The sequence below is a fragment of the Saimiri boliviensis genome, chromosome 7 (assembly GCF_048565385.1).
Source record: "Saimiri boliviensis isolate mSaiBol1 chromosome 7, mSaiBol1.pri, whole genome shotgun sequence".
Classification (NCBI taxonomy): Eukaryota; Metazoa; Chordata; class Mammalia; order Primates; family Cebidae; genus Saimiri; species Saimiri boliviensis.
This window is the reverse complement of record NC_133455.1, coordinates 80492580-80519676: the sequence shown is the minus strand read 5'-3', so window position 1 is coordinate 80519676 and position 27097 is coordinate 80492580. Positions and strand designations below refer to the sequence as shown.

Below are 27097 nucleotides of genomic sequence, written 5' to 3'. Positions count from 1 at the left end.
TCACTTGGGAGGAGGGCCCAGGACTAGGGCAAGACAAGTGAGGCACTCACCTCCAGTACAAAACGTAGGGGGTTGCCAAGACACTCAGCAATCAAGAGAAATTAATGTAACAGTTTACAAATCAAAATGAAGGCACAAAAGGATCCATGATGAACCAGATATCGGAATTTAACCAGACAAGATCAGTACAGTGCCATGTCAAGCCATACTGGAGACTCGGGCAGGGAGGGGAAGACCTGAAGGAGAGACTTTACTTATAATGCCTTCGTTTCTAAAAATAGAGAGCTCGGAAACAAAAAAGAGCCAAAGGCTGGTGTCTCTATATTATCTTCTGTACTTTGTGTATTTTGTTTCCTAAGTTTTGTTGCAACAAAAAATTATGAAAACAATGCAAGGTGCTCCAAGGTTGGTAAATTATTTTAGCGGTTTTATAAAAGTCCCCTTACCTGAAAAGTGTGAATAGTTCTTGCCCATGCATGTTTTATGCGACAGTGTTTCATTAGTTTTCTAAAATCCACAGTTACCTCTAGGCCAGCCATATTATTAATGGTCAAAAATCTTCTCTTTCCAAAAGTTACATCAGTTACATCCTGTCACCAAAACAAAGAACTATTTTGCATACCTTCAAATATGTTCTATGTTCAAAGACATTCTATCTTTGGGTCAAACATAAAATGTAAGAATTACCATTAAGAATTTCAAAAGGTTTAAAATTTGCATTTCAGCACAAATACATTCAAAGAATATATCTATACCTATTTTAATAAACATAAATAGAAGTTTTTAGTCCTTGAAACTTATCTTCAGTTTGACTCTGTGAAGAACACTTTGTGTTATTTCTTATTTTGAAGTCTATACATTTCATTTCTTGTATTTTCTATGTAAGTGTGAATAGATTCTTTGCAAAGTTTACTTTTCCCCACAGCTATCTACACTATGAGAATAAATACAAGACAACCACTTTTATAGTTTCTACATTTAAACAGCAACAAGGAAATGATGACATTTTACATATATGTCTCATGTATGCCTTGTCACTCAAGTACTTCAACTTTATTAAAAATGCTTCTTCATAAAATCTTCTAGAATATGTAAGAAGCCCTTCACAACCTATTTTATGAGGCCAGCATTATTCTGATACTAAAGCCAGACAAGACATTACTAGAAAACTATCCATATCCTTCATAATCATTGATACAACAAATCCTAAACAAAAAATCATAAAACAAGAATGTCAACTCCGATATCATTAGATCCTGAATCAATCCTAGGACAATAAAGTGACCAAACATACCATTTAATTGGTTAAGCGGTATTATCTTCTGTTTTCACTTACATTTGTTATGAAAAACATTTCTCCATTGCATAGTCGAACATTACTTTCAAAGTCATGCTTATTTTTAGCAAAATCATGAAGTGTACCATTAAAGTCTTCACCACTGGTGTCTAGGTCATTATTTTGCTGACTTCCAGAGATATTTTCAGGGAGTAACTCTGAGAGGTATGCATTCCTGGTACAACAAATTTTATCACCAATTCTAAATACAAGTCTATTCTGATGGTCTCTGGGATAGAAAATGATAATATATAATCAAAGTTTGGAAAGTCTCCATTTCATTTGTTTAACATTAACTCCTACTCAGATTCAATCCAGTTCTCAGAATAATTTCCATATTTTCTTTATAACACTTTCATTCTCCAATGGGCAATAAGAAATCAGGCTCCCACAAGTTGTTGTCTGATTATTTACATATACTCTCTGCAACGCCTCAAATTCAATGACATTCCCCAGCCAAATTTATTCAGGTTAGATATTTTGGCCTAAATGCTGATGTCTCTCTTTCCTCTTATATTCTAAAAGTTACCACAAATCTTGATTTTTTTTTTTCTTTTAAAACTAATCCTCTCCTCTCCAATCTCTCTTATCACTACGCTATTTGAGGTCTTACAGCACTTATACATATTTTTACTATAATACTTATGACACTATATCAGTATAACAGCAGCAAACTGAGGAAGTGGTGGTGATACACCAGCCACTGTGCTAAGTGCTTTAGGTACATTATTTCATTTCATTCTTACTACAACTCTGTAAGGTAAATTCTGTGTACATACCTGCTTTTATAGATGTGGGAAAGGTAAGCAATCTGGCCCATCATCGCAGTTACTGGGACCCTGAGTATGTGGCCTCAAGTCCATGCTTTTTGGCCTCCTGTTGGGCTACCTGGCAGATTTTTGTGTATCTAACCTCAGCAGCCAGGCACTCCACCTGTACCTTAAACATATCTAGGATGTCTATACTCAGTAAAAAGCAGGTATTGGTCAATTCAAGAGAAATGAATTAATTTTTCCTATGTCCTAATGCAGTGGCTTGTCTACACTAATATTTCTCTGGTAGACATTCACTAAGTTGCTCTCTGCAGGCACCCTGTCACTAACCTTCTCAGAAACACTAGACACAAAATTTTTAAAATTCCCCTGAGCACCCAATGTTCACCATGGAGAAGCTGAAGGCTGCCAAGCTGGAAACCAAAAAGAAAATTTCACTAATTTTTCTTCTTATTCCCCTCATTACTAAAACATCAATTCCCAAGGATGTATTCATATATTGTATTTAATTGAAGAGATTGTCATATTTCACAAATGAGAAAAAAAAAACCTATTTTTAAATATGTAGAAATAAGTGACAAATGTCAAAGCAAATAAAACAACAGCAAATTGAATAAGGACTGTCCTTAAAAGTCTCAGTTCTCTTAGACACTCACTTGATGAGGTGGCCTGTGTAGTGTTTACAACAGCAGTCATTAATTAGATCACAGTCTTGCCTGAAACACATGAAAACACAGGAGTCACCATAATGGTATGTGCTACATGCTTATTTTTGTTACCAGCAATTATGACATACTAGAGTCTACACAAAGTTTCCAACACTTTCTTCAGGAAATACTATTTTTGTAACTTTATCTCAACATAAGCTTTTGTTCCATTCAAAGTCCCTATAAGTTTCTAAATATGGTATTTGGAGGCAAGAGCCTTGTTTAGAAAGTGCCCTCTGCCAGGTCTGCCACTGACATATTCCAAACTAAGAAACAGAAATTAACAGTAATGAAATATGGGACTCGACCATCCAAATAGGATCTACATTAATTAGTTATGAGATTCAAAAGCTAGATTAAAAACATTAAACTATTATACTTTACCTTCTAAATGCAATAAATTGTGATGTTTGTGCATTTTGTAAGTCATGTTCTTGTAGTAAAGCTTTAACTGTAGAATATAAATCTGACAATTAAAGAGAAAAAAGTTAACAGAAAATCACCAAACTATAACACAGTTTCTGTGAAGAAACTAATTTGGAGTTCCTGCTAAGGGGCCTGGGAAAATATCTCACCAAATGTAATACAAGTTTACCATGGGAATGTCAACCTCATTCCTCACATCGGCTAGGGCAATAAGAAAGAGAATAGAAAGGATTCAGACAGCATACCCTCAGCAGAGAGATCAACCCCTGGCCAAGACAGTTCCTCATTTGTAATACACTCACTGTGTATTTGCTGATAGTTTATGAACACTGAATTTAAGAAATGAACAAGAGTACAAAATGTGTAACAGCATGACTAATGTAAAACTTCCTAAGTCCTTGTGATCATATTAGCAATGAGTTAGAACTTGAGAATCTACAGGCTTTATATGTTATATCACTTAATACGCAGGACAGCCACATGAGGTAGGTGCTGTTATATTCACAGCTGATATTCAGCTGGCACATACGCGTATAAAACATAGTGATACTTCTGTATTAGCTGGAAAACAGCCACTCCCCTAATGCTCTACTCCCCACCCCAATCATCTCTTTCCTTCTCCCCAGACCTCTCCATGATCTAGCAACTAAAAGGTTAACCCTCGCATAGCAGGGGCATCCATTCCAATGGTGCTCATGCCCTACAGCTATTGGGTAGTCTGACTTCTGATGACATCTATATTATGAATGTGAAAACTAAGGCTCATGGAAATATAAGCATTTTCCCATGTGTGTTTCCCTAGTAGCAGATGAATCACAAGGGAATTTGCCCATGCCTTGTGATGTCCTGCTCTGGGAAGATAAACTTGGCTGCCTACTGAACCCTTCATTTTCCAGATGAAGGGAAGATTACCACTAGAAAAGGGCCAAGATTCAGCTCACCCTCAGCCAACCCCTGGCCACCAGAGCAGGAATTTCCAAAGGTCTCCCAGCATACTGTTCTTTTTTTTTTTTTTTTTTCTTTTTTTTTTTTGAGACAGAGTTTCACTCTTGTTACCCAGGCTGGAGTGCAATGGCGTGATCTCGGCTCACCGCAACCTCCGCCTCCTGGGTTCAGGCAATTCTCCTGCCCCAGCCTTCTGAGTAGGTGGGATTACAGGCACGTGCCACCATGCCCAGCTAATTTTTTGTATTTTTAGTAGAGACGGGGTTTCACCATGCTAACCAGGATGGTCTCGATCTCTCAACCTCGTGATCCACCCATCTTGGCCTCCCAAAGTGCTGGGATTACGGGCTTGAGCCACCGCGCCCGGCCCATACTGTTCTTTTTTACGTGTACAGGACAGCACTGTTCCATACCTTCCTTTTCTCACTTTCTCCACATCTCGCAGATCAATATATACAATGCATTTTACTGATTCTAAGATACACACTTTTCTCACATTTTAGCATCTCTTAAACTCTAGACCAAATAGGAATCCTGTCTTAGGTCTTAGTACTTTGTAATAATGGGCATAATTTACTTAATAACTTAATTATTAGTGAAAATATACTATATGCTTCTATAAGGAATATTTACTCTATTTCCTGGAAAAAGAGACTAATTTTCCAACAGAAGTTTTTAATTAAGTTAGAAAAATAGCATCAGGTAAGCTCTGCTACTAGTCTAAAATGGAAAACTATTTTTAAAATTACATTCTCATTAATGCAAGGAATGGGTACCAGAAAGAAAACCAACAATATTTTAGGTAGATTTAAGTGAAGTGGCAAAGAAGAGATCTACTAACTGTCTAAGTCTCATTTTCCTCATCTTAAATAGTACCTACTATTAACTAGGCTGCGAGAATAAATATTAGCTATTAATTATTTAACACATATTTCTAAGTACAAAACAATATACAGCTTATAAACCAATTTATGTAAAACTGAAATAAATAATATATGGCTTTAAAAAGGTTAAAAGGATAAACACCAAACTTTTACTATGTTGTGACCTTAATGGGATTGTCGGGAGAAGAGGAGAAAGGAAAATTAGGGAACATTAGTTCTTACTTCAAACATTATCGTATCATTGACTTTCTTTAAAAAGGAGTATAAATTGTTTCTCAAACCAATGGCCCCCGCAATCTAAAGGAATCTCACAACAAATTTAATCAGTCGCCAGTATTTAGTTAGGTCTACTTGATTCTTTGTACTCTGATGTTTGAAAATATACTTTTAAATTATCTGTTTCCCACACCAGAATGAAAGCACAATAACCTCAGGGATAATTTTTTTTTAATTTTTTTCCTCAGCTTAACTATTACATCTAGCATATAACAGGAGTTCAATAAATATTTGCTGAATGAAAAATAAAAAGAAAAAAATAGGTTCTACTATTTAAAACACACACACACATTATAGAACACTATGTATGATCCCATTTATTTAAATACATTGTTGTATCATGTGAATGATCACTAAGCCAAGAGACGTGAGATCGGGGACACAAAGGGGAAAAGGTTGACAGATAAAGCTGTATGTCATTAATTTGACATTCACAGTGAAAGTGGTTAAGTGGGAAGGATATACCTTTGAGAACAGTTGCAACTACAATAAGTCCTCAATAACAATCATTTAAACCTTTACTAATTTTGAAAAAATCATTACATCATTTTTAAAAGGTTCACTATGTGAGTTTATAATGCAAACAAAGATCAACAGATAGGTTCAACTGATTTAAATAAATTCACTTGCAACAGCTAATTAAATGACATCTACTAGTCACAACAAACTGACATTTATAGGGTGTCTCATAATTGATGAATGTCCTCAACCCTCATAATAGCTCCACAGGCAGTTCCACGATGGTTCCCATTTTATAAAGGGTTAAGTGACACGACACAGGTGATACACATGAGAAGACTTCCTGTCCCACACTCTTTCTCAACCCTGTCATGCTGTCGTCCTAACATCCATAATTAGAAGCCAAGCTTTTACCCATTTTATAAAGCAGAACTATTAGAAATTAAACTCGGCAACAGTTTGACAGTTATAATTTTTGTTTCAGAAACAAAATACAAATATTTGCTTTTATTAGCATTATTTGTATTCAAAATAAAAATATTTACTTTTCAAATTCCAAGGAAGAAAAAACTTCATTAATTAAGACTACTTTCTCCTAAATAAACCTGAATTATTGGGGCTTTGCTTTAAACGAAATCATCGATATCCATTTATTCCCTCAACAAAATTTACTGAGCATTTATGTGTTGAGAGCTTACTTCTTTACAAAATTCTAGAGTATTCTGCTTCTGATGATTAATAAGTTAGTTCATTTATTTACTTTTTGTTTTTCTTGAGACAGAGTCTTGCTCTGTTGCAAGGCTGCAGTGCAGTGGCACGATCTCAGCTCACTGCAACCTCTGTCTCCTGGGTTCAAGCGTCCCATCTCCTGCCTCAGCCTCCCGAGCAGCTGGGACTAGAGGGGTGCACCACCACACCCAGGTAATGTTTGTATTGTAGTAGAGACGGGTTTCACCATATTGGCCAGGATGGTCTCGATCTCTTGACTTTGTGATCCACCCACCTCGGCCTCCCAAAGTGCTGGGATTACAGGTGTGAGCCAACACTTCTGGCCTATTTATTTTCAATGTCTTATTTTTTGCTAGCAATATTTCTCTTTACCCAACAAAGAAAATTACAACTAGTCATTTAATAACTATGTTACAAAACTGAAATATTTATACTTAACCCTACATCTCATAGAAGTTTATACTTACAAGAGTGATGATTCGTTTTAGATAACTGAGAACTGGAATCCTCTTCTGGGAGCCTGACAAAAATAAATGTCTTATCTTGAATTGAGATGGGTAATGTTGGATTATCAGAGATATTTAGTTCTGCATCAAATTTTGGAAATTGACGTCTTGAGATTCTTGAATAAAGATAACACAAAGAACATTATCATTCAAAAATGTCTTCATGTATGAACAGAGCTAATGTCCTTATAATAATTAGTATCTATTAATAGATAATAGAGAGAAAAGCTCATCTAGGTATGCATTATAAATAGTAAATAAGTTTTATAATAAAAGACAATAAAGTTAGGATAGTACATGTTAGCAATCAGTCCTTAGCAAACTAAAAGGATCAGAAAAAAAATTATCAGAGGATTTACTAGGCACCATTCCGAAAACCTGGTCCATTTGTCTCCAGATCACAACAGAACCATGCAGGAAGGTATTACCCTTAGTTCACAGGTAAACAATGTGAGGTTTAGTCAAGTATAGTGGCTTGCCCAAGGCCACAAAAGCAGGAAACAGGAGAACTGGAAGGCAAACAGGCCCATTTGACCCCATATCCCTTTCTATTTAAATTATAAATTAATTTGAACTGGTTCAGGCCTTTCCACATGTTTACACTACATTATTCTCCTTTCTTCTCTGAATATTCTACATACAATCCCACTTTCCCAAATGAACCAAGTATCCACATCTAGTTGCTTCTATTCCTTCCTCATCCTTCTTTTATTCTTACATTTTCCCAGACTAGCAAATCATATCAGAAAACAGAATAAGGTACTGTTACTTGGAAGCAGACTGACTCTCCAAACAGACCTAACAGCAGCCTGGTTATCAGAGGTGGTGGTACCCTACTGTGTCTTCTCCAGCCTTTCCCAGACAAGAGTGGAAAGAAACAGAGAGGGAATGAGGCTGTTCTTGCTGGCAACAGCCCAGATTTAACTGGGACCTTAAAAATCATCATAGATTTCCCATTTAGCCTCTGACCCAAGGCATGTAGCACTTTTTATCTTCAGGAGTTTTCCCTGGTATATAGCAAGGATCCTTCACAGTCAGTAATATTTGAGGATGACGATTAAGACGAAATGATGAAAGGGGCACAGCCAGAACCAAATGATATTGAAAGAGTCACTAAAAAGAATTCCTGAGTTTCAGATAAAATTGAGTTCTGAGAAATCTAATATGCTAGATTCCTCCAAGTTTCTCAGACTTTAAAATGACCATTCATCTACCAAAAACGGGGTGGCCTTTAGAAAGATTACAGGAAAAGAATATTCCACATCCCACTCCATTAGTTTTCTTAATGTCTTAATACGAACCCACACTGTCTACCCTATTCCTGTCAATTCCTCCCCTACTCCCACCGTTCTGTCCAAGGTAGACAGAAGCTTAGAAAAAGTAGGTTTTGAATGTTCTAGTTCAAGCCTGTCTGGCCCACAGGCCAAATGTGGCTTTAAATGCAGCCCAACACAAATTCATAAACTTTCTTAAAACATTATGAGATTTATATATATATATATATATATATATATATATATATAAATATTTTGGAGACAGAGTCTCGCTCTGGCTGGAGTGCAATGGCACGATCTCAGCTCACTGCAACCTCCGCCTCCCGGGTTCAAGTGATTCTCCCGCCTCAGCCTCCAGAGTAGCTGGGATTGCAGGTGCCCACCACCACGCCTGGCTAATTTTGTTATTTTTAGTAGAGAAGGGGCTTCCCCAGGTTGGCCAGGCTGGTCTTGAACTCCTGACCTCAGGTGATCCACCTGCCTCAGCCTCCCAAAGTGCTGGGATTACAGGCATGAGCCACTGCACCCAGCCTATGATTTTTTTTTTTTTAAGCTTATCAGCTATTGTTAATGTTAGTGTATTTTATGTGTGGCCTAAGACAACACTTCTTCCAATGTGGCCCAGAGAAGCCAAAAGATTGGATACCCTTCTTCTAGTTTCTGCTACATCCAAACTGAAGAATGTTCAAGCAACAAAACATTTTGTTAAAAAAAGGGTAAAAACCAGAGATATATTTTGATCCAATGACTAACACAGACTCAGTATTCAAAGGTCCCACTATATCTAGAGATTTTAATACAGTCACATCAATGAATGGTAGGGATATGTTTTGAGAAATGCATCATTAGGCAATGTTCATCATTTTGTGAACACTATAGAGTGCACTTACACAAACCTAGAGGGTACAGCCTACTACACATCTAGGCTATATGGTACAGCCTATTGCTCCTAGGCTACAAACCTGCACGGCATGTTTTACTGTACTGAATGCGTAGCCAATTGTAATACAATGGTAAGTATGTGTATATGTAAACAGAGAAAAGGTCGAGTAAAAGTACAGTTTTATAATCTTATGGGACTACCGTCATAGATGCAGTCTGTTGCTGACCAAACATTATGTGGTACATGACTGTATTAAAATAAATAGCATGAAATAATAATGATTGTGATTTTTCACACTTATGGATTATGGAGAAACCAAATGTCTGAGCTGACAGAGGATAACTACAAAGATGAAGGGAAGAGAAGGGTTCTTTTCTATTTAAGGGAAGTAATACACCATGGGTGCCTCCAGGATTCATCTACGAGTGAAATACCACATTCAATTATTTCGCTTTCAGCTTTCTCCCACAAAAACTAGGGGGTATTTCTTCCCCAATTCTCCCTTGAATGTGAATGAAGTTATTTCCAAATCTCCATTCCCCTTGGGCTTATTCTAGTCCTTAAGCCTAACACAATTTTAATTCATATACACCCTTTTAAAATCAGGAAACCCCATCCATTTTTTTAATTTCAATAATAACTTATGCTGGACCAGTAATGAAAAACATTAACTGTGCTTTTCTAACAGTGGGGCAAAGGTTTATAGTTTAAGGATGGAAGAGTTTTGCTATAAGGGATAGTAAATGTATTTTACTAAATCATTCTAATTCAAAAGTCATTTTTTTAATTTCTAATACAACATACAGAAAATGCAAACTCTTAGTAATATTATACCTTGTAGCATTGTCCACAATTAGCTGAGATTCTGCTCTATGGTTTGTCTTTAGCTCAATAGCACAATTTCTTGACTGAAGAGTCTCAAAAAGATCTTTCAGCAAGTTACCAGGTTCAATACTGGGTAACTGTCTAATATCACCTAAAAGATAAAAAATATATATAGATAGATAGATACATGTTTTAGGTAACCAGGATGCTAAAATTTAGAAATTATTTTTATTTCTCTCCACTGATACATATCATAAAGACTTATTCTGAAAAAAAATACCCCCAAGATTATTTAAAATTATTTAAGAGTTTAAAGTTAAATATTTAACAAAAAATAACATTTAAACTAAACAGTATAAGATATAAAAATAGTAATAACACAATAAGGTAACAAAATCTAAATTGAACATCTTTCATACCTATAACCATAGGGAAACTGGGTAGAGGCATATGTTTTAGTCAACATATTAGGACAAGAAAATAGGCCTTAGACATTTGTAGTTAGTTCCTTTTTCAATCACATTCATTTGTCTTATTGAACATGAAAGAATCTATGGCCTCAAATACATAAAATAAATGTACACAATATAAAACAAACAAACTAAATGCATTTGATAACAGATACATTTCACTACTCTAATGATGATGTTCTGCTCTATTAAAAATCTTTTTTGCTTGCACCAAATAAGCCCTAAAATAAGAAAAACATGGGGGAAGCAGAGAGAAGACTTAAGCCATTAATAGAATCAACTGCTTAAAAGACATCCTCCAATACCTAAAAAAATAGTTTTTATATACAACATGATTCTCCAATTATGATTTTTTTTTTTCACCATTAAATCATATGATCTACTGAGCAAGACTACCCAATAGAATCTAACTGAATCTTAACAGAATTGGAAGGACCTAAGAGGCTGGTGAGGTCTAATTTGAGTTATTAGCTTAGAATCATAAAATTACTTTTAAGTGGTCTATAATTCAAATTTTTTATTATTTCCAAATGATCCCCGTCCTCATTTACTCTGAATCTGTGGCACTTTCACTATTTTAGCAGCCATCTTGTAGGTGATTAACAGTAACCCATCACAACCCTATTTCATTCACATCCCAGCCTGCTATTATCCTGGCCAAAACAAAACAACCCAAGCTGATTAGGAGAGTGGTCAGACTTAACTTAGTGTAGTTTTGCTATCAGTTCTGAAAAACAGTTTCACCTTTAGGAAATGGTGCGGTAAGATGGTGTAAACAACCAACTAACCACAATACTTGGAAATAAACACCAGAATTCTAACAATATTTTAACTTACCAAGGATAACAAGCTTAGAAAGTTTGGAGTGCTCACACAATAAATTTAAGACCGATTTGAAGATTCCTACAGATACCAAACTCCCTTCATCCACAACCAGAACTCTAACTGAAGAAAATTTCCATGGTTTGTCTGTGGTCATCATTTTCTGGTTCCATAAATAGAAGCTATAATTGACCTACAAGCAAAGTATGGCATTTCCAAAGTCAGGTTATCAAATCTATAAAACCAAAAATTAATAGCAAGTTATTTTAAGGAAAAACTCTTAAATTGGCAGGGGTAGATGGGAAGCAGAAAAACACAAAAAGTTATACAAATAAACATACAGAAAACACAGACCAAATAAATCTAAAAACAAAAAAAGGGTCAAATTGTTCCAAAATCTCAACACTTCCCTCATCGTTTTTAAACACAGAAAGCTCTCTATTCTTTTCCATTGCCAAATAAACCTTCCCATGGCCATCTGAGATATCCCACTGAAGCCCTCCTGTCTCCCAACCACATTACTCCATTCTGAAATAAAAGCAGTGATTTCTAAACCTAATTATGAAAATACTACTTTTTCTTTCAAGTACTCTAAACTTTCTCACCTCAACTTTTTTAAAAACTGCCACCAACCAACAAATAACAAAACTATTTATTACAAAAATAGTATTACTTATTTTTAAATACAGATGAGAAAAAAATTGGTTATAAAATTCCAACCAGAGAACATTCAATATTCTACTGTATATCATTCTACAAATGTTTCTATGTCATCAGTATGAGCACTTATAGGTTGAGTATCTTTGAAGTGCAAATTCAAAATCCAAAATGCTCCAAAATTTTTTTTTTGAGCACTGACATAATGCTCAAAGGAAACACTCATTGGAGCATTTCAGATTTTCAATCTGTATTATGTACAGATTTTCTAAATGGTATATCACATCTTCATCTAATTTTCCTACTGAAACTAGATTCAACATGTCTATTAAGTAAAGCCTTCATATTTCCTACCCAAATGCATCAATTTCCTTCAACAAAACCCCCTACGGTCGCAGTGGCCATGTCTCACGACATTCTAAATTAGCCATTTCTTTTCTCTTATTTAATATAGTCAATTAATTATCTTAGAAATGCTGCCATGTTCCACTGTATTTCTAGTGCCACTAGCTCAATACAGGCTCCATCTATCAGCACCTTGATGACTCCAATAGCTTTGCAGCCAGGTTCCCCTACACACAACCCCAGGATGGGACTATCCAATAAAATACAGGAAATCCAGTTAAATTTGAACTTCAAACACACAATAAACGACATTTTAATATGTGCAGGTCAATGAATCATTTGATACATACTTATACTAAAAAAATTATTCATATTTTTATCTGCCAAATCTGGCAACCCTAGTCATAGGATGATAAATGAAACTCCAGTGCTCTTTCTATGCTCTTGCACTCTCTCCTAAGCCTAAACATGGCTTCAGAAATGTTCTCTCAGCACCTCAAGTAGTTATTAAGAAACTATCAATTAATCAGTTAACACATAGGATCAAACTTAGCAATGACCCCTTTTGGTGTCCCCTTCGAATTCAGTCCTTCAGACTAATCAGACATAAAAACATAGTATAAAAAAAAAAAATCATAAACTGATCAAAAGATTCTTCCACAGATAAGCTACACTGAACCTCTCTAGGTCTCCATTCATTCATTTGATAAATAAAGATAATAGGCAAGATATGTTAAGTGGCTCATGGCTCTATGATTTAAAACTTCTTTATTTCAATCTCTTGCTTAGGAACCTAAATGGCCTCCTAGTAGATCAAGTTCAAGTTTCACTGTTAGGTGTGCAATATCTGTAAAAATGGCACCATGGAAAGAACAACAGGCTGGAAGGCCAGAAATCTCTGTTTCAAGTCCTAGTTCTACACCTAACCAAGATCCTGGGCAAGATGTTTAACATCCTCAAACTTCAACTAGCTCTTCTGTAAATGTGGAGATGATATCTCTTTATCAAGGATGTAATGAGTTAAGTCAAAATCCTTTACTAACTTTAAAGCTGGAATTCATTGTCTAACCCAAGTTTAATTTCCACCATTCTGTCAGATACAGGCTTCATTCCAATCAACGAAATCACCTCGACACCCTCTATACACACTATGATCATACTCCTCATTGCCTTTGCAAAGGTCTTTCCCCTAAGTCCAATGTCCTCCTCCTCACCTGAGCTTCCACGTCCCTTGGAGTCCAATTCAATGATTACCTTCTTCTGAAATCTTCCAACTACCAGGTTCCTTTAGCTATAAAATGGCAGGTCAGTGCTAGGGCTAGAGGAACCTCTCCAACTCTTTACAAGGCTAAACTCCATGATTCTTAATTATAGCCAATACTATTTTCTTCAAGAATTTTAATTTATTTGTAATTTTTACTATGTGACTACTGTTTGTCAGGCACTGTTCTAGGTGGAAGAAATAAAGAATTATACCAGATGAGCAAAGTCCTCACTTTCATCCTACAGAATATAAGTCTTTCACTTCCATTTCCAGTGCTGTTCAAAATATGGTCTCTGGACTGTGACATGTTTGTAACCAGTCCCCATGAGAAACAGATACTGTATCAGCATCTAAACTAACTATATCATTACGCCTACACTTTAGGGCAACTGATTTTTTTTTTGGTTTTTAGAGAGGGTCTTACTGTGTCACCCAGGCTAAAGTACAGTGGTGTAAACACGGCTCACTGCAGCCTCAACTTCACAGCTTCAAGCAATCCTCTCACCTCAGCCTCCTGAGTAGCTGGAACTACAAGTACATGCCACCATGCCCAGCTAGTTTTTTAATTTTTTGTAGAGATAGGGGTCTCACTATGTTGCCTGGGCAGGTCTCAAACTCCTGAGCTCAAGTGATCCTCCCACCTTGGCCTCCCAAAGGGCTGGGATGACAGGGAGGAGGAATCACTGTGCTGGACCTGACAGTTTTTTTCGTAAGACTTTCTCAATGAAGGAAGCAGTGCACTGATTTACTTCTACCATTAGCTCCTTTCTCATGCAAACTGGTAACAATTTACAGACTGGCTGCTTTAAAAAGCATTGATCTAAATGACCAGTTACTGCAAGGCACGGACCCAGAAGACATTCAAAATATTCCTACTGACTGCTTTTAAGAAGTAAGTTTATCTTCAAGACAAATGTTTTATCTACAGATAAAACGTCAAAGGTTTTACCTGACACAGTGTGTAGGCATGAAGACCAGTTTTCTGTCTCAGTAAGCCAGCTGCTTTCCCTGTAGGTGCTGTGAGCAAAACTTGTATATCCTTGCTTGCCTCTAGTTGACTTTGCTCAGTAAAGGTAATCCATTCTTCTGAAGAACTCTGGTCTTGTTCAAAATCTTCACAAGCACTTTTTACTTCTCTTTCTTCCAACTGCTCTATATGCTTAAAAAGATGGCTAACAATTGTGGTCTTCCCACATCCACCTTTCCCACTTATGACTGTCACAGGATTGGAGCAAATCATTTCCAAAGCAGCCACCTGATCCTGATCCAGCTGAACTTCAATCTGATCCTGATCCAGCTGAACTTCACATATTTCTGCATTAATTTCACTTTCACCATTATTCCAAATATAGTCAGCACTGTCCTGTGTGTCCACAGGATTTTCTAATCTTGCTTCATCAGGTTTGCTCTCATTCAATGCATCACCCCTTCTTGAATTCTCAGGTTCTGTGGTGTGAATAGAGGCAAGCACCTTTTTAACATCGACACATAAATGCCATGGAGGGCTCTTCATCAGGTCACAAATTGAAAAGGCAATGGCTCTTTCAGCCTGGTAAAGCTCGTAAGGGAAGACGCAGGCCTTCTCATATGTCACCACACCAATATCCTTCAAAAACTTCAGAGACTCCGAAGCATCAGGAAATGACATGTCACCTGACAAGGCCAAAGTTAAGTCATTTACTTCAACATATGTGTGCCCATGTTCTCTACACATCTGCTTCAGTTTTGAATATATTATTAATGCATTCTTCTCCAAATCAGCCATCAACTGGAGAAGAGGCTGGCACTGACAAAACGCTATCCAACTTGCCTCACATCGCAACAGGTTCCATTCTCTGTAGGTTATCTTTAAGAAAAAAAGTTCAGGTTGGTTTACAAACATCATAAGAGCTTACGAATACGTTCTTTATTAATAATTTTTGAAACCCCAGAAGACATGAACTTCAACTAAATTTGGAGAAAAATACTAGAGAACATCACTAATTTTTTTAATTGGCTGTACTGTAGAGATCTATATAATTTTTTAGTTAAAATTATATTGTATCAAACTAACACAAATACGGTTTTAAAAGTGAAATAATACCATAAGGCTTATCACAAAAAAATATGAATCCTTTCCTTATCCTTTCTCATGCCTTCTAAAGGCAACATCTCCAACACTTTAGTTATTTCTTCCAGAATTTACCTCCATAGTTCGAAGTACTATAGATATTTTTCCTTGATTTTTAAAAGATGTTAGATATTTATTATTAACTCCTTACTATGGCAAGTCTGTCTCTATGGAAGTTCATTCTGTTTTATACCATTACCTCCACAGGTGCTTCTTTGGTTCCTATATTTGAAAAATGTTGTAGTATACATTTTGTTAAATTTTGGTTAAATAGGTATTTATTATGCTTATGCAAATAGGATTCACAGCTGAGTGACAGATATACTCTGTTTTTTGTTGAACTCAGTGTGTATCATGAAGTTAACATCTGTCTCATATTCTTGGCTTGTTTAGCTTTCTACGTATACCTATCAATAATTCTGCCTAAATTCTACAGAAGAGATACAGAACTCCCTTCACTATAATCCACTGAGCACATCATCTATCGGCTCCATTTTTTATTAATGGACTCATCACTCCTGAGCTATCCATACCTTTAATGGGCTGAACTGTGTCCCCACAAAATTCATATTTTGATGTCCTAACCCACAGAATCCTCAGAATGTGACTATATTTGGAAACAGGGTTTCAAAGAAGTAATTAAGGTTAAATGAGACCATGCACCTCATTGAGGTCCTCTGGATGGGCCCTACTTAATATGACTTGTATTCTTACAAGAAGAGATTAGGACACAGAATGGCAAAGAAGGAAGACCACGTGAAGACACAGAGAGACAATGACCATCTAAAAGCCAAGGAGAGAAGCCTCAGAAGAAATCAATCCTGTCCACACTTTGATCTCAGACTTGTAGCTCCAGAACTGTAAGACAATAAATTTCTGTTGTGTAGGCTATCCGGTCAGCAGTACTTGTTCTGGAAGCCCCAGCAAACTAATACAATACTTGGATAGTGGTTTACAGGCTGAATGGTGGGAAGTCAAGCCTCCTTTTCCCACGAGTCCCAGAATGCTGCAACCAGGCTTAAACTCTCCATGTAGATTCTTCTCTGAGAAGAGTGACTACACAGGAGAAAACACTTCCAGATCCTGACACAGCGGGGAGGGAGGAGAGTGTTCCCTAATGAAAAACCTGAGTCACCACCAGATAATCTCTGCCTTATCCTCCCCTGGTATCCCCAAGCCTAGAAACTCTCAGTTGAAAGGCATCAGGCAAGAAGAACCTCTATCCTCTTGCTGGGGTGGGAAGCAGTAATCACTTAATGCCCACACTGGGGAGAGAATCTGGGACTTCAACAGCTTCTTAAACAGGGGTTCACGAGAGAGATCCAAGATAGCTGATTACTAGCAGCTCAGGATTGTAGCTCCCAGTGAAAGCGCAGAGAACGAGAGGACGCCACATTTTCAGATGAATTTTTGTTGCTCACAGACCAGGAGATTCCCAGGAGAGGAGCCCCACAGGGCGCCAGCTTTTTCTGGCCGGCGCGGCGGTTCTTGGTGCAGAGTAAATGGGACTGGGTCCCCTTTTGGTCAACGTCTGGAGCTCCGGGAAGGCAGAGTCGCCTATTCAGCTGATTGAAAAAGGGACTCAAGAAGGAAGCCAGACCGGAGATTCTCGGGCAGAAAAGCACCATGAATCTTAACACCGCTGTTTTGGCCAGCGCACTGGGTTGCTCAGATTCCGGCGCTGGGAATCAACAAGTTGGACATCCACTGAGAGACCTGATTTGAAAGTCGGTAATTACAAAGACAACAGGTGGATACATTTACAGTGATGGGAAGAAACCAGCGCAAAAAGGCTGAGAATACCCAAAATCAGAATGCCTCTCCCTCACAGGGGATCACAGTTCCTCATCAACAAGGGAACAAGGCCTGATGGAGAACAAGTGCGTTCCCTTAACAGATTTAGGCTTCAGAAGGTGGATAAGAAACTTCTGTGAGTTAAAAGAACACATTCTAGCCCAATGTAAAGAAACTAAGAACCTTGAAAAAGGGTTTGACGAAATCCTAACGAGAATAGACAATCTAGAGAGGAATATAAGTGAATTAATTGAACTGAAGAATACAATACGAGAACTCCACGAAGTATGCACAGGTTTTAACAGTAGAATTGATCAAGCAGAAGAAAGGATATCAGAGGTCGAAGACCAACTTAATGTACTGAAACGAGAAGACAAGATTAGAGGAGAAAGAGTAAAAAGGAATGAGCAAAGTCTCCAAGAAATATGGGACTATGTGAAAAGACCTAATTTACGTTTGATAGGTGCACCTGAATGTCATGAAGAGAATGAATCCAAGCTGGAAAATATTCTTCAGGATATTATCCTGGAAAACTTTCCTAACCTAGTAAGGCAGGAAAATACTCAACTTCAGGTAATACAGAGACCACCACAAAGACATTCCTCAATTAGAGCAACCCCAAGACACATAATTGTTAGATTCACCAGGGTTGAAATAAAAGAGAAAATTCTAAGGGCGGCTAGAGAGAAAGGTCAGGTTACCCATAAAGGGAAGCCCATCAGACTCACAGCAGATCTCTCAACTGAAACCCTACAAACTAGAAGAGAGTGGGGGTCAATATTCAATATCCTCAAAGAAAAGAATTTTCGACCCAGAATCTCACATCCAGCCAAACTAAGCTTCATAAATGAAGGAAAAATAAAATTTTTCACGAATAAGCACTCAGATTTCATCACCACCAGGCCTGCTTTACAACAGCTTCTGAACGAAGCACTACACACAGAAAGGAACAACCAGTATCCGTCATCCCAAAAACTTACCAAAAGGTAAAGAGTATCTCCATAATGAAGAATCTCTATCAACTAATGGGCAAAATAGCCAGCTAGCATTAAACGACAATATTAAACTCACAAATATCAATATTAATCCTAAATTTAAATGGATTAAATACCCCAATCAAAGACACAGACAGGCAATTGAATAAAAAGTCAAAACTCATTGGTTCGCTGTATCCAGATCCATCTCATAAGCAAGGACACACAAAGACTCAAAACGAAGGGTTGGTGGAAGACTTACCAATCAAACGGAAAGCAAAAAAAAAAAAAAAAAGAAAACAGGAGTTGTAACTTTTGTCTCTGACAAACAGACTTCAATAGTAACAAAGACTAAAAGAAACAAAGGACATTACATGATGGTAAAAGGATCAATGCAACATCAGGAGTCAATGATCATAAATATATATGCATCCAATATAGAAACACCCAGATACGTAAGACAAGTTCTTAATGACTTATAAAGAGACTTGGACTCCCACATAATAATAGCAGGACACTTTGACACCACATTGTTAATTTTCAACGGATCAATGAGACAGAAAATTAACAGGGACATCTACGATTTGAACTCAGACCTGGAACAAGTAAACTCAGTGAATATTTATAGAATTCCTCACCCCAGCTCCACAGAACATACATTTTTCTCAGTATCATATTACACCTATTTTGAAAGTGACCACATAATTGGAAGTAAATCACTCTTCAGCATTTGCATAGCATTTCACAGACTTAAATAAAATATTGGTTGGCTGCTATTTTCTTCCCCTATTCCTTCCTGTCTCTGCTGTTAAGCACAATTATCGGCATAAAAGAGGCTTTTAATACATATTTTTAGATTGCATTCCAGCCTGGGCAATAGAGCAAGACTCCTGTTCTCTCTCCCCCTTTCTCGTTTTCTTTCTTTCAAAAAAAGAAAAAAAAAAAAAGAAAAAAAAACAGGGGTTCACTTAATCCAGGAGGCAGAAAATATAGATGACATGTAATGCTTAAAAAATTTTTTTTTCTTTTTAAGAGGAGGTGGAAAGCCAGGTGCAGTGGCTCATGCCTATAATCCCAGCACTCTGGGAGGTCAAGGTGGGCAGATCACTTGAGGACAGCAGTTCAAGACCAGCCTGGCCAACATGGTGAAACCCTGTCTCTACAAAAAATACAAAAATTAGCTGAGTGTGGCGGCAGGTGTCTGTGATCCCAGCTATTAGAGCGCTGAGGCCAGAGAATCACTTGAACCTGGGAGGCAGAGACTGCAGTGAGCCGATCTTGCCACTCCACTCCAGCCTGAGTGGGGGAAAAAAAAAAAAAAAAAGAGGTGGGAGAGAGAACAGGATAGTGGCAGGGAGAGAAGAAGGCTGACCCTAGAATCTTGATAGACATAGCCTCAAATTCATTTGACCACAAAGAAAAACAAAAGTTTCTGTGCTTCACGAGGAATATGCTGAGCCCAGCAAGGGCGAGAGTAAGGGCCTGATCGCATCTCTGTTCTACACTGCCAAGGTCTCGACAAATGTTTAATCAATCGTATTAGCCTAACACAATACGTATTGCTAATAATAAAATGTTATATAATTTATTCTTGAAATGTGAACAGGCTCTAAAGATCGCTAAAGATCTAAAAAAATTGTCCTCCCTTCTTAGTAAGTGTATAAAGAACACTGGACTTCACAGGGTTTTTATTTTTTCTTTAAAACAAAAAGGCAAACTATTATTATCTCACATATCATTGCTCTTCCACTCTTTTCCACTGAATAAACATATATAATAATCTCATGCTCTGGAATCTCATCTTTAAAAACATACTGAATTTATAGACATTTTATCTAAGGGAAAAAGTCCTTATTCCTGTATTTCTCAAACTGAGCATCTGCAAACAATCTTGTGGTTCCAAGAATTTTCTCAGAGTTTCTCAATTGTATTTTTCTTTGGAAAACCACCTTATAACCAAGAACTACCAAGATTAAGTACCACACTTGATGCCCAATACTACTGGAGCCTCAGGGTGTCACTTTACTACTCATAGTTTCTAATAATAACAGAAGTGGATCCATTAGTAAATGATGTTATTGTATACAATATAAATCAAATGATATCCTGATATACCAGATGAATAATCAAAGTTGTCAACAGTTCAAACCGGACGTGGGAAGCTGAGATGCACAGCAGAATGGATTTGCCAAACTAGTAAGAGCTTTTGACTTCAATGAGATCTATATTCAAGTTGCAAATGACAGTTTAGTTACAGGACATTTGTCACATTAAATTACATTTGTTTTTCATTTACAAATTTATGCAACTTTATAAGTTGCATGACAACTTATAAAATGTTCTTATGCTATAGCTTCTTATGCTACAGCCATAAGCAGTTTATGTACAGTTGCAACATTTGAATAAAAATAAATCAATATTGGGGTCTACACGAATTTTTTTCCTTTGAAAGAGAAAGAAAAAACCGTCAAATTGAAACCTTGCCTTACACAAGATTACTATATGCTGAGCAAATGTTTTACTTACTTTACTAAATCCAAGTTTCCATGGATGCGTACCTAAAATCTCTTCTATCTCTTTCAAGACCTGTTTAGAACCTGAACTTATGAGCCATTTAAAGTGACGAGGCAGAAGAACTGGTAGAAATTCCATTATTTTCGGAAACTGCAAAGCTGTCATTACATTTTTAAATGGAACTACAAGATACCAGAAAAGAACAAAAAACACAAATGAACCTAAAGAATGACTGATTTCAAGTACTTTCCCGTTTTGCACAACCAATTCAAGAAATCTAAGTCAAAGACAAATTAGTACATTTGCTTTAACCAGTAAGAAAATTTGATCATACTATGACAATTGCTTTTGTACTGAGATGGTTTCATTGCGTTTAACACCAAACTTTATGTTCATTAAATGCTTAAAGAATGACTTCTTAGCCTTTTGTTTCCTACTGTCTGCACTATAATCAGAACAAAAATCCTTACTCAATTATATAAAGATAAATTTAAAGCTAAGGATATAAAATAAACAATTTACACAGTAACCTTTATAATCATTTTCTATAGTCATAATCTTTTGTCACTGAAGTCATTCACTGCGGTATCATCAAATTTATTTGATACGATTAGGAAATAAAATATTCCATACATATATATGAATGCCCAGATAACAAACTATATTAAAAATAATTTGAAAACCCTTTTGGACTGAAGTAGTTCCTAAATGTATTACTCATATCCTTGTTGTTCTCCTCTGCCTCCTTAAACAGAGTAATTTACAACCGAATTTTTTTTTAAACTGAGACAGGGTCTCACTCTTTCACTCAGGCTGGAGTATCGTACATAGCTCACTGCAGTCTCCATTTTCTGGGTTCAAGTGATCCTCCTGCCTCAGCCTCCCAAGTAGCTGGGTCTACAGGTATGTGCCACCACAACTAATGTATTTTTAAATTTTTAGTAGAGACGAGGTCTCACTATATTGCTTAGGCTAGTCTCAATCTCTTGAGCTCAAGGCATCCTCCTGTCCAAAGTTCTGGTATTACAGGCGTGAGCAGCCACCACGGCCAGCAACTGAATCTTTTTTTTATTAATGATTCAAGGTAATCTCTCCGAGTACAAAAGTTAGAGAGATGAAATCATGATTTTAGAGGTGGAACGGAACTCGAAGGATCTTAAAGATCAGCTTATATAATCCCTTCACGTTACACATGAAAAATCTGAAATGCCAATGGCATACTCCAAAAGCAACATAAATACATTCTTCATCGAATAGATTTTTAAAAAGAATACTATGCTGGTAGTAATACTTTAAACATAGTAGTCATTAATCTGTCAATTACACTGAAACTTGACGATAAAAATCACACTTACCTGTGTTTTCCATAGGAAGACTCATCTCATTGTCTGGGAACAACTCTTCCTGGCCATTCTGTGCAGGCTGCTTTTGACTTTTCCTTATAGTTTCATTTCGGAAAGTTCTTAGTGTTTCCCTAAGATTTTCAAAGTTTAGGTTTCTGTAGCTTGATACTTCATCTACCCATGTTAAAAACTGATTAATATAATCACTGGGGACATTACACTCTTTAAGAAAGAGGGCACAGATATGTTTTTGATTTGGTGGTGACATATCAGACTGCAAAAAGTAAGATGGAAATCCTTGAACTTGATATTGATAGCTCCTTGATCCCACCACAGGCTTTACTTGTACCTTCACTCTCCACCAAGCACCTGTTATAGGAAAACGTCCAAACACTTTACAGTTCTCTTGTGTTTTTTCATCAGGAATTAAAACTGAAAAAAAAAAAAAAGAAAAAAGAAAGAAAGAAAGAAAGAAAAACCCATAAAATAAATGTTAACTCTGGAAATTATTTTAAAACTGTTTCCTCCACGTTTTATCAAACTTGCCACTGTCTTTTATCTCCCTACAGCACCCTAGAAAGATGTCTGTTAGGGTGCCTATTACACTGCACTCCGCCTACCTCTTTTTCTGTTTCCCTCTACTACACTATAAATACTGGAACAGGACTGTTTCATTTGTCTTTGTATTCCAAAAGGCAACCACAGTACACAGCAGGTGTCCCCTCTCTGCTACTCTGACTTCAGCCAATACTGGCCTTCATGCAGTTTCTTTCAAATGTTATGGCCCTTCACCCAAGTTATTCCACCTGCCTCAACTGATATCCCCCTTACTGTTTACTACATTTACTACAGACCTCAGCTTAACTGTCACTTACTTAGAAATGTCAATGAATCTCACGTGTAAAACCTCTTAAAGCACTATTTGGCATTCCTTCTAAGCATTTAGTAACATTATAGTTACTTCTGTAATTATTTAAAGAATGTCTGTTTATACACTAGAGGGTAAGCTTCATTAAGATTGCAACCTTGTTATTTTATTTCTCTGGGTTTTCCAAGCACCAAACATGCTAACCAGTTAATGAATGACTAAGCTCTCCACAAATACTTGAAAATTTTCTAAAGAAAGAAAAAAAAAATGCAAGCAGCTATGTTAAAGAGATGTAGTTAAAGGAAAAAAAGAAAAAAGAAAAATTTCTGCCTAAATCTGTGCTGTCTACCTACATGTGTCTATTTAAATTAAAATGCAATAGAACTTAAAATTTGTCTCCTCAGTTACATCAGCTGTATTTAAGTTTTAAACAGCTACATATGGCTAGTGGCTATTGTACCGACAATGCAGATATAAAACACTGCCATCATCATGGAAAGTTCTACTGAACAGCACTGGTCTGCACATTAAAATATTCTAAGTATCAATCACAAAGTACACATAACACGTATAACTTATAGCACAGGAAATTACTTTTTCAAGGTTAACCACAACCACAACGTTATTTACACCAGTTAATAATTATCTGTGCAATCATTTGTGCACTGAGGTGTTCTTTTTGTTTTGTTTTGTTTTGTTTCTCTTTTTCTTTTTTCCTTTTCTTTTTTTGAGACGGAGTTTCATTCTTGCTGCCTAGGCTGAAGTGCAATGGCGCCATCTCGGCTCACAGCAACCTCTGCCTCCTGGGTTCAAGCAATTCTGCCTCGGCCTCCCAAGTAGCTGGGATTACAGGGGTGCGACACCACGCCCGGCCCGTTTTCTTTTTCCAAGAAGCTGAAAAAGAACCACGTATTTGACTCCAGGCAATATAGGATAATAGTTACAAGTTCTGATTCTATAGAACTTGAGGATAAGTGGTTAGAAAGAAAAATAAAAGTTCTCATTCTGGGTGGAAATAGAGGCTCAATATCCACCGTTTCCTCAAGTGTAAAACTACCTCGAAGAACGGCGAATATTAAAATGATATAATTAAAACACGACAAGCGCAAGCTTAACACACAGCGTGTGTTAAAGTTACTGCTATTATTACAATTATAATTTTACCCTAAGAAGGATGAAGCAACTAGGGCACTGAGAAGCTAAGCCTGTTAGCAGCGACTGGTGCCTTGCTCAGGGCAAAGCCAAAAGGGGAAACGCTTCGTTGGACCCTCCAGCCCTATCCCCGGGGCAGGAGGCTTCCTCACCGCGGATGCAGCCGGGGAGGCTGCCAGCCTTTACGCCCCCACTGCAGAGCTCCTCGGCGTCCACGAACACCGAGTCTTCATCCTCCTCCACGTCGTCCCTTAGGTAGTGGTCGTCGTCCTCCTCCTCCTCCACCAGGTCCTTGGGTGGGAGCAGAGGTCCCTGCAGTTGGCGCAGGTACAGGTACTGACTCGACCTGGCCATACTTCTCCCGAACTCAACTCAAACAACTGGGGAAAGCCCTGGCTGAGTGCACCGCCATGATGTCCCAAATAGTTCCACGCCTGGAAGGCCTTCAACTTCCGGGAACGCCAAGGCGGCCGCCCGCACGTGCGGGGCGGGGCGGCGCGGCAGCGAAACTCCGCCTCACGTTCCCAGGAATTGTGGGAGGACGGTGTGTGGAAGGGGCGGAGCCAGACGGGTTAGGCGCGGGAAAGTGAGCGCGGGGCGGGGAGATGGGCGGGGCTGCTACCCCGCTGGGATTCTTGGTGCCTGGCGGTGAAGACCAGGGAGGTGCCGGGTAGAGATCTGCGCTGGGGAGTGACAGGCGTGGCACCTGCAGAACCGCCAGTGCAAGGCATCTCCTGCGAAGAGAGAACGTGGAGAAAGTCCACTTCTGCTGAGCCTCAAGGACCCGGAATAGCAAGCCCTACCCCAACCTCCCCAAAACGAAAGTATAGCAGATGTCCTTCTGGAGTCAGATCGAGGGCAGGGACCCAGGATTCTGTCTTTTTAATGTTCGTTCCAGGCTGTCCATTTTGATGCTCAGCTAGATTTGGACACCACTGGATTACATAGCATTCAAACTTCTTTTCATCCTTTCCTCTGTGAGTGCACCCTGGTCTCCCAAACTTATTTAAGCTGGGCTGCTACCTGCTGTTGACACTGGAGAAAAAGTATTTCTTTGCAACCCAGAGGATAGACAAGAATAGGGGAGGGGAACTAGAAGAGAAAAGAACGTGATTTTAAAAACTATTCTGGAGCTATGATTCTATTACTTGATGGGGATGGTACTTGAAAGTTTTGATACTCTTTAAGAAATACCATAAATAGATTACTACAGTATTGATACTGTTTATTTTATGATTATTCTCTTAATAATAATCCTGAAATAACTAAACATACACTATTTACTAAATCCAAAAGCATCTTACGCTATATCTAAATATAGGTAAAAGTCACACCAAATATTTAAGAAAAATATATAGGAGAAAATACAAAAATTGATTTTTTCCCTTTAAGTAACAATTGACAAATGCCCACTTTTGTTGCTTTTAAAAGAAATACTGTTGCTGCTGAAAAACACCAGTGTTTCCAAGGATTGGCTATATAAGGTTGAATTCCTTTGACATTCACATGACTACTGTTTCCACCACAACATTGAATCTCCCCCTTACTACATTTGCTACAGACCTCAGCTTAACTGTGTGACGAATGTCACACTTACTGTCCTCTTTGTTTCAAAACCGAGGGGATGCTTTTCAGCCTTTGTTTTACCTGACCTCTCAGCAGTATTTGATACTGATAACTATTTTCTTCTTGTAGCATTCTGCTGCCTGGGCTTTTCTGACTTGCCTTCTCAGATTTTTCTCCTTCTTCTCTACAGTCTTGGACTCCTCTGCTTGCCTCCTAAGTACTGGTATTCTCCAAGGCTCCATCCTAAGCATCTTCTTGCTCTATAATCCTTTCCTCAATCATTCTTCACCTACATGCTAATGACTCAGCCTAATCTGATCTCCGAATCATTCAAGTAACTGCCTAAAACATTGCCAGTCACTGCTGGATGCCCCTGACTCAGCATATCTAAACTGCAACATATCAGCTTCCCAAATCTGGGTCACTTTTGTGTATATACATGGGATATTCTTGCTACCAACATGCTGACTTGGACACAAGACTCGACTCTAGATCTCTAGATGTTTCTTCTTTTTTTTTTTTTTTTTTTTTCTTTTTGAAGATGAAGTTTCACTGTTGCTCAAGCATGTCTTGAACTCTTAAACTCAAGTGATCCTCCTGCCTCAGCCTACCAAAGTGCTAGGATTACAGTCATGAACCACCACACACAGCACAGGTGTTAAACTCCCCCTACTTTTTTTTTGAGACAGGTCTATAGTGGTGCCATCAAAGCTGACTGAAGCCTCAACTCCCAGCAGGCTCAAGTGATCCTCCAACATCAGCCTCTCAAGTAGCTGGGACCACAGGCCTGCACCACCATATCTGGCTAATTTTTTTTTTTTTTTGTATTTTATTGTAGCAATGGGGCTTCACCATATTATCCAGGCTGGTCTCGAACTCCTGAACTCAAGTGATTTGCTGGCCTTGGCCTCCCAAAGTACTGAGATTACAGGCATGAGCCACTGCACCCAGCCACTAGATGTTCAGCTTCTATTCATATAGTTCAATCGCATTTTATTGGATAGTGTAGGAAGAAGTTTAGAATGGTAAGAATCTTACCTCTTCACATTTTCTTATTCTTTAAAAAAAGTTAACAATTCTGGCTTTCTGGAGACCATTTTTACCATACACAGTAAGCACTGGTACTCAAACCTGAATGTGCATCAAAATCACTTGGGATGTGTTCTAAAATTGAGATCCCTGGATCTATCCTGAA

The 27097-nt window shown here is 37.7% G+C and overlaps 1 protein-coding gene across 1 annotated transcript in view; it reads right to left on the bottom strand.

The window, feature by feature from the left end:
- HELB (DNA helicase B) overlaps nucleotides 1-24825 on the bottom strand; it is a 46909-nt gene extending 22084 nt beyond the window's left edge. Inside the window, exons 1-11 of the mRNA XM_010337279.3 lie at nucleotides 24489-24825; nucleotides 22329-22748; nucleotides 20986-21155; nucleotides 14531-15427; nucleotides 11331-11508; nucleotides 10033-10174; nucleotides 7003-7157; nucleotides 3201-3282; nucleotides 2766-2825; nucleotides 1337-1565; nucleotides 447-590 (exon numbers count right to left, since the gene is read on the bottom strand). Coding sequence (XP_010335581.3) covers nucleotides 447-590; nucleotides 1337-1565; nucleotides 2766-2825; nucleotides 3201-3282; nucleotides 7003-7157; nucleotides 10033-10174; nucleotides 11331-11508; nucleotides 14531-15427; nucleotides 20986-21155; nucleotides 22329-22748; nucleotides 24489-24690 — 2679 coding nt within the window. The 5' untranslated portion in view covers nucleotides 24691-24825. The remainder of the gene's footprint in view (nucleotides 1-446; nucleotides 591-1336; nucleotides 1566-2765; nucleotides 2826-3200; nucleotides 3283-7002; nucleotides 7158-10032; nucleotides 10175-11330; nucleotides 11509-14530; nucleotides 15428-20985; nucleotides 21156-22328; nucleotides 22749-24488) is intronic.
- Nucleotides 24826-27097: the final 2272 nt, after the last annotated feature.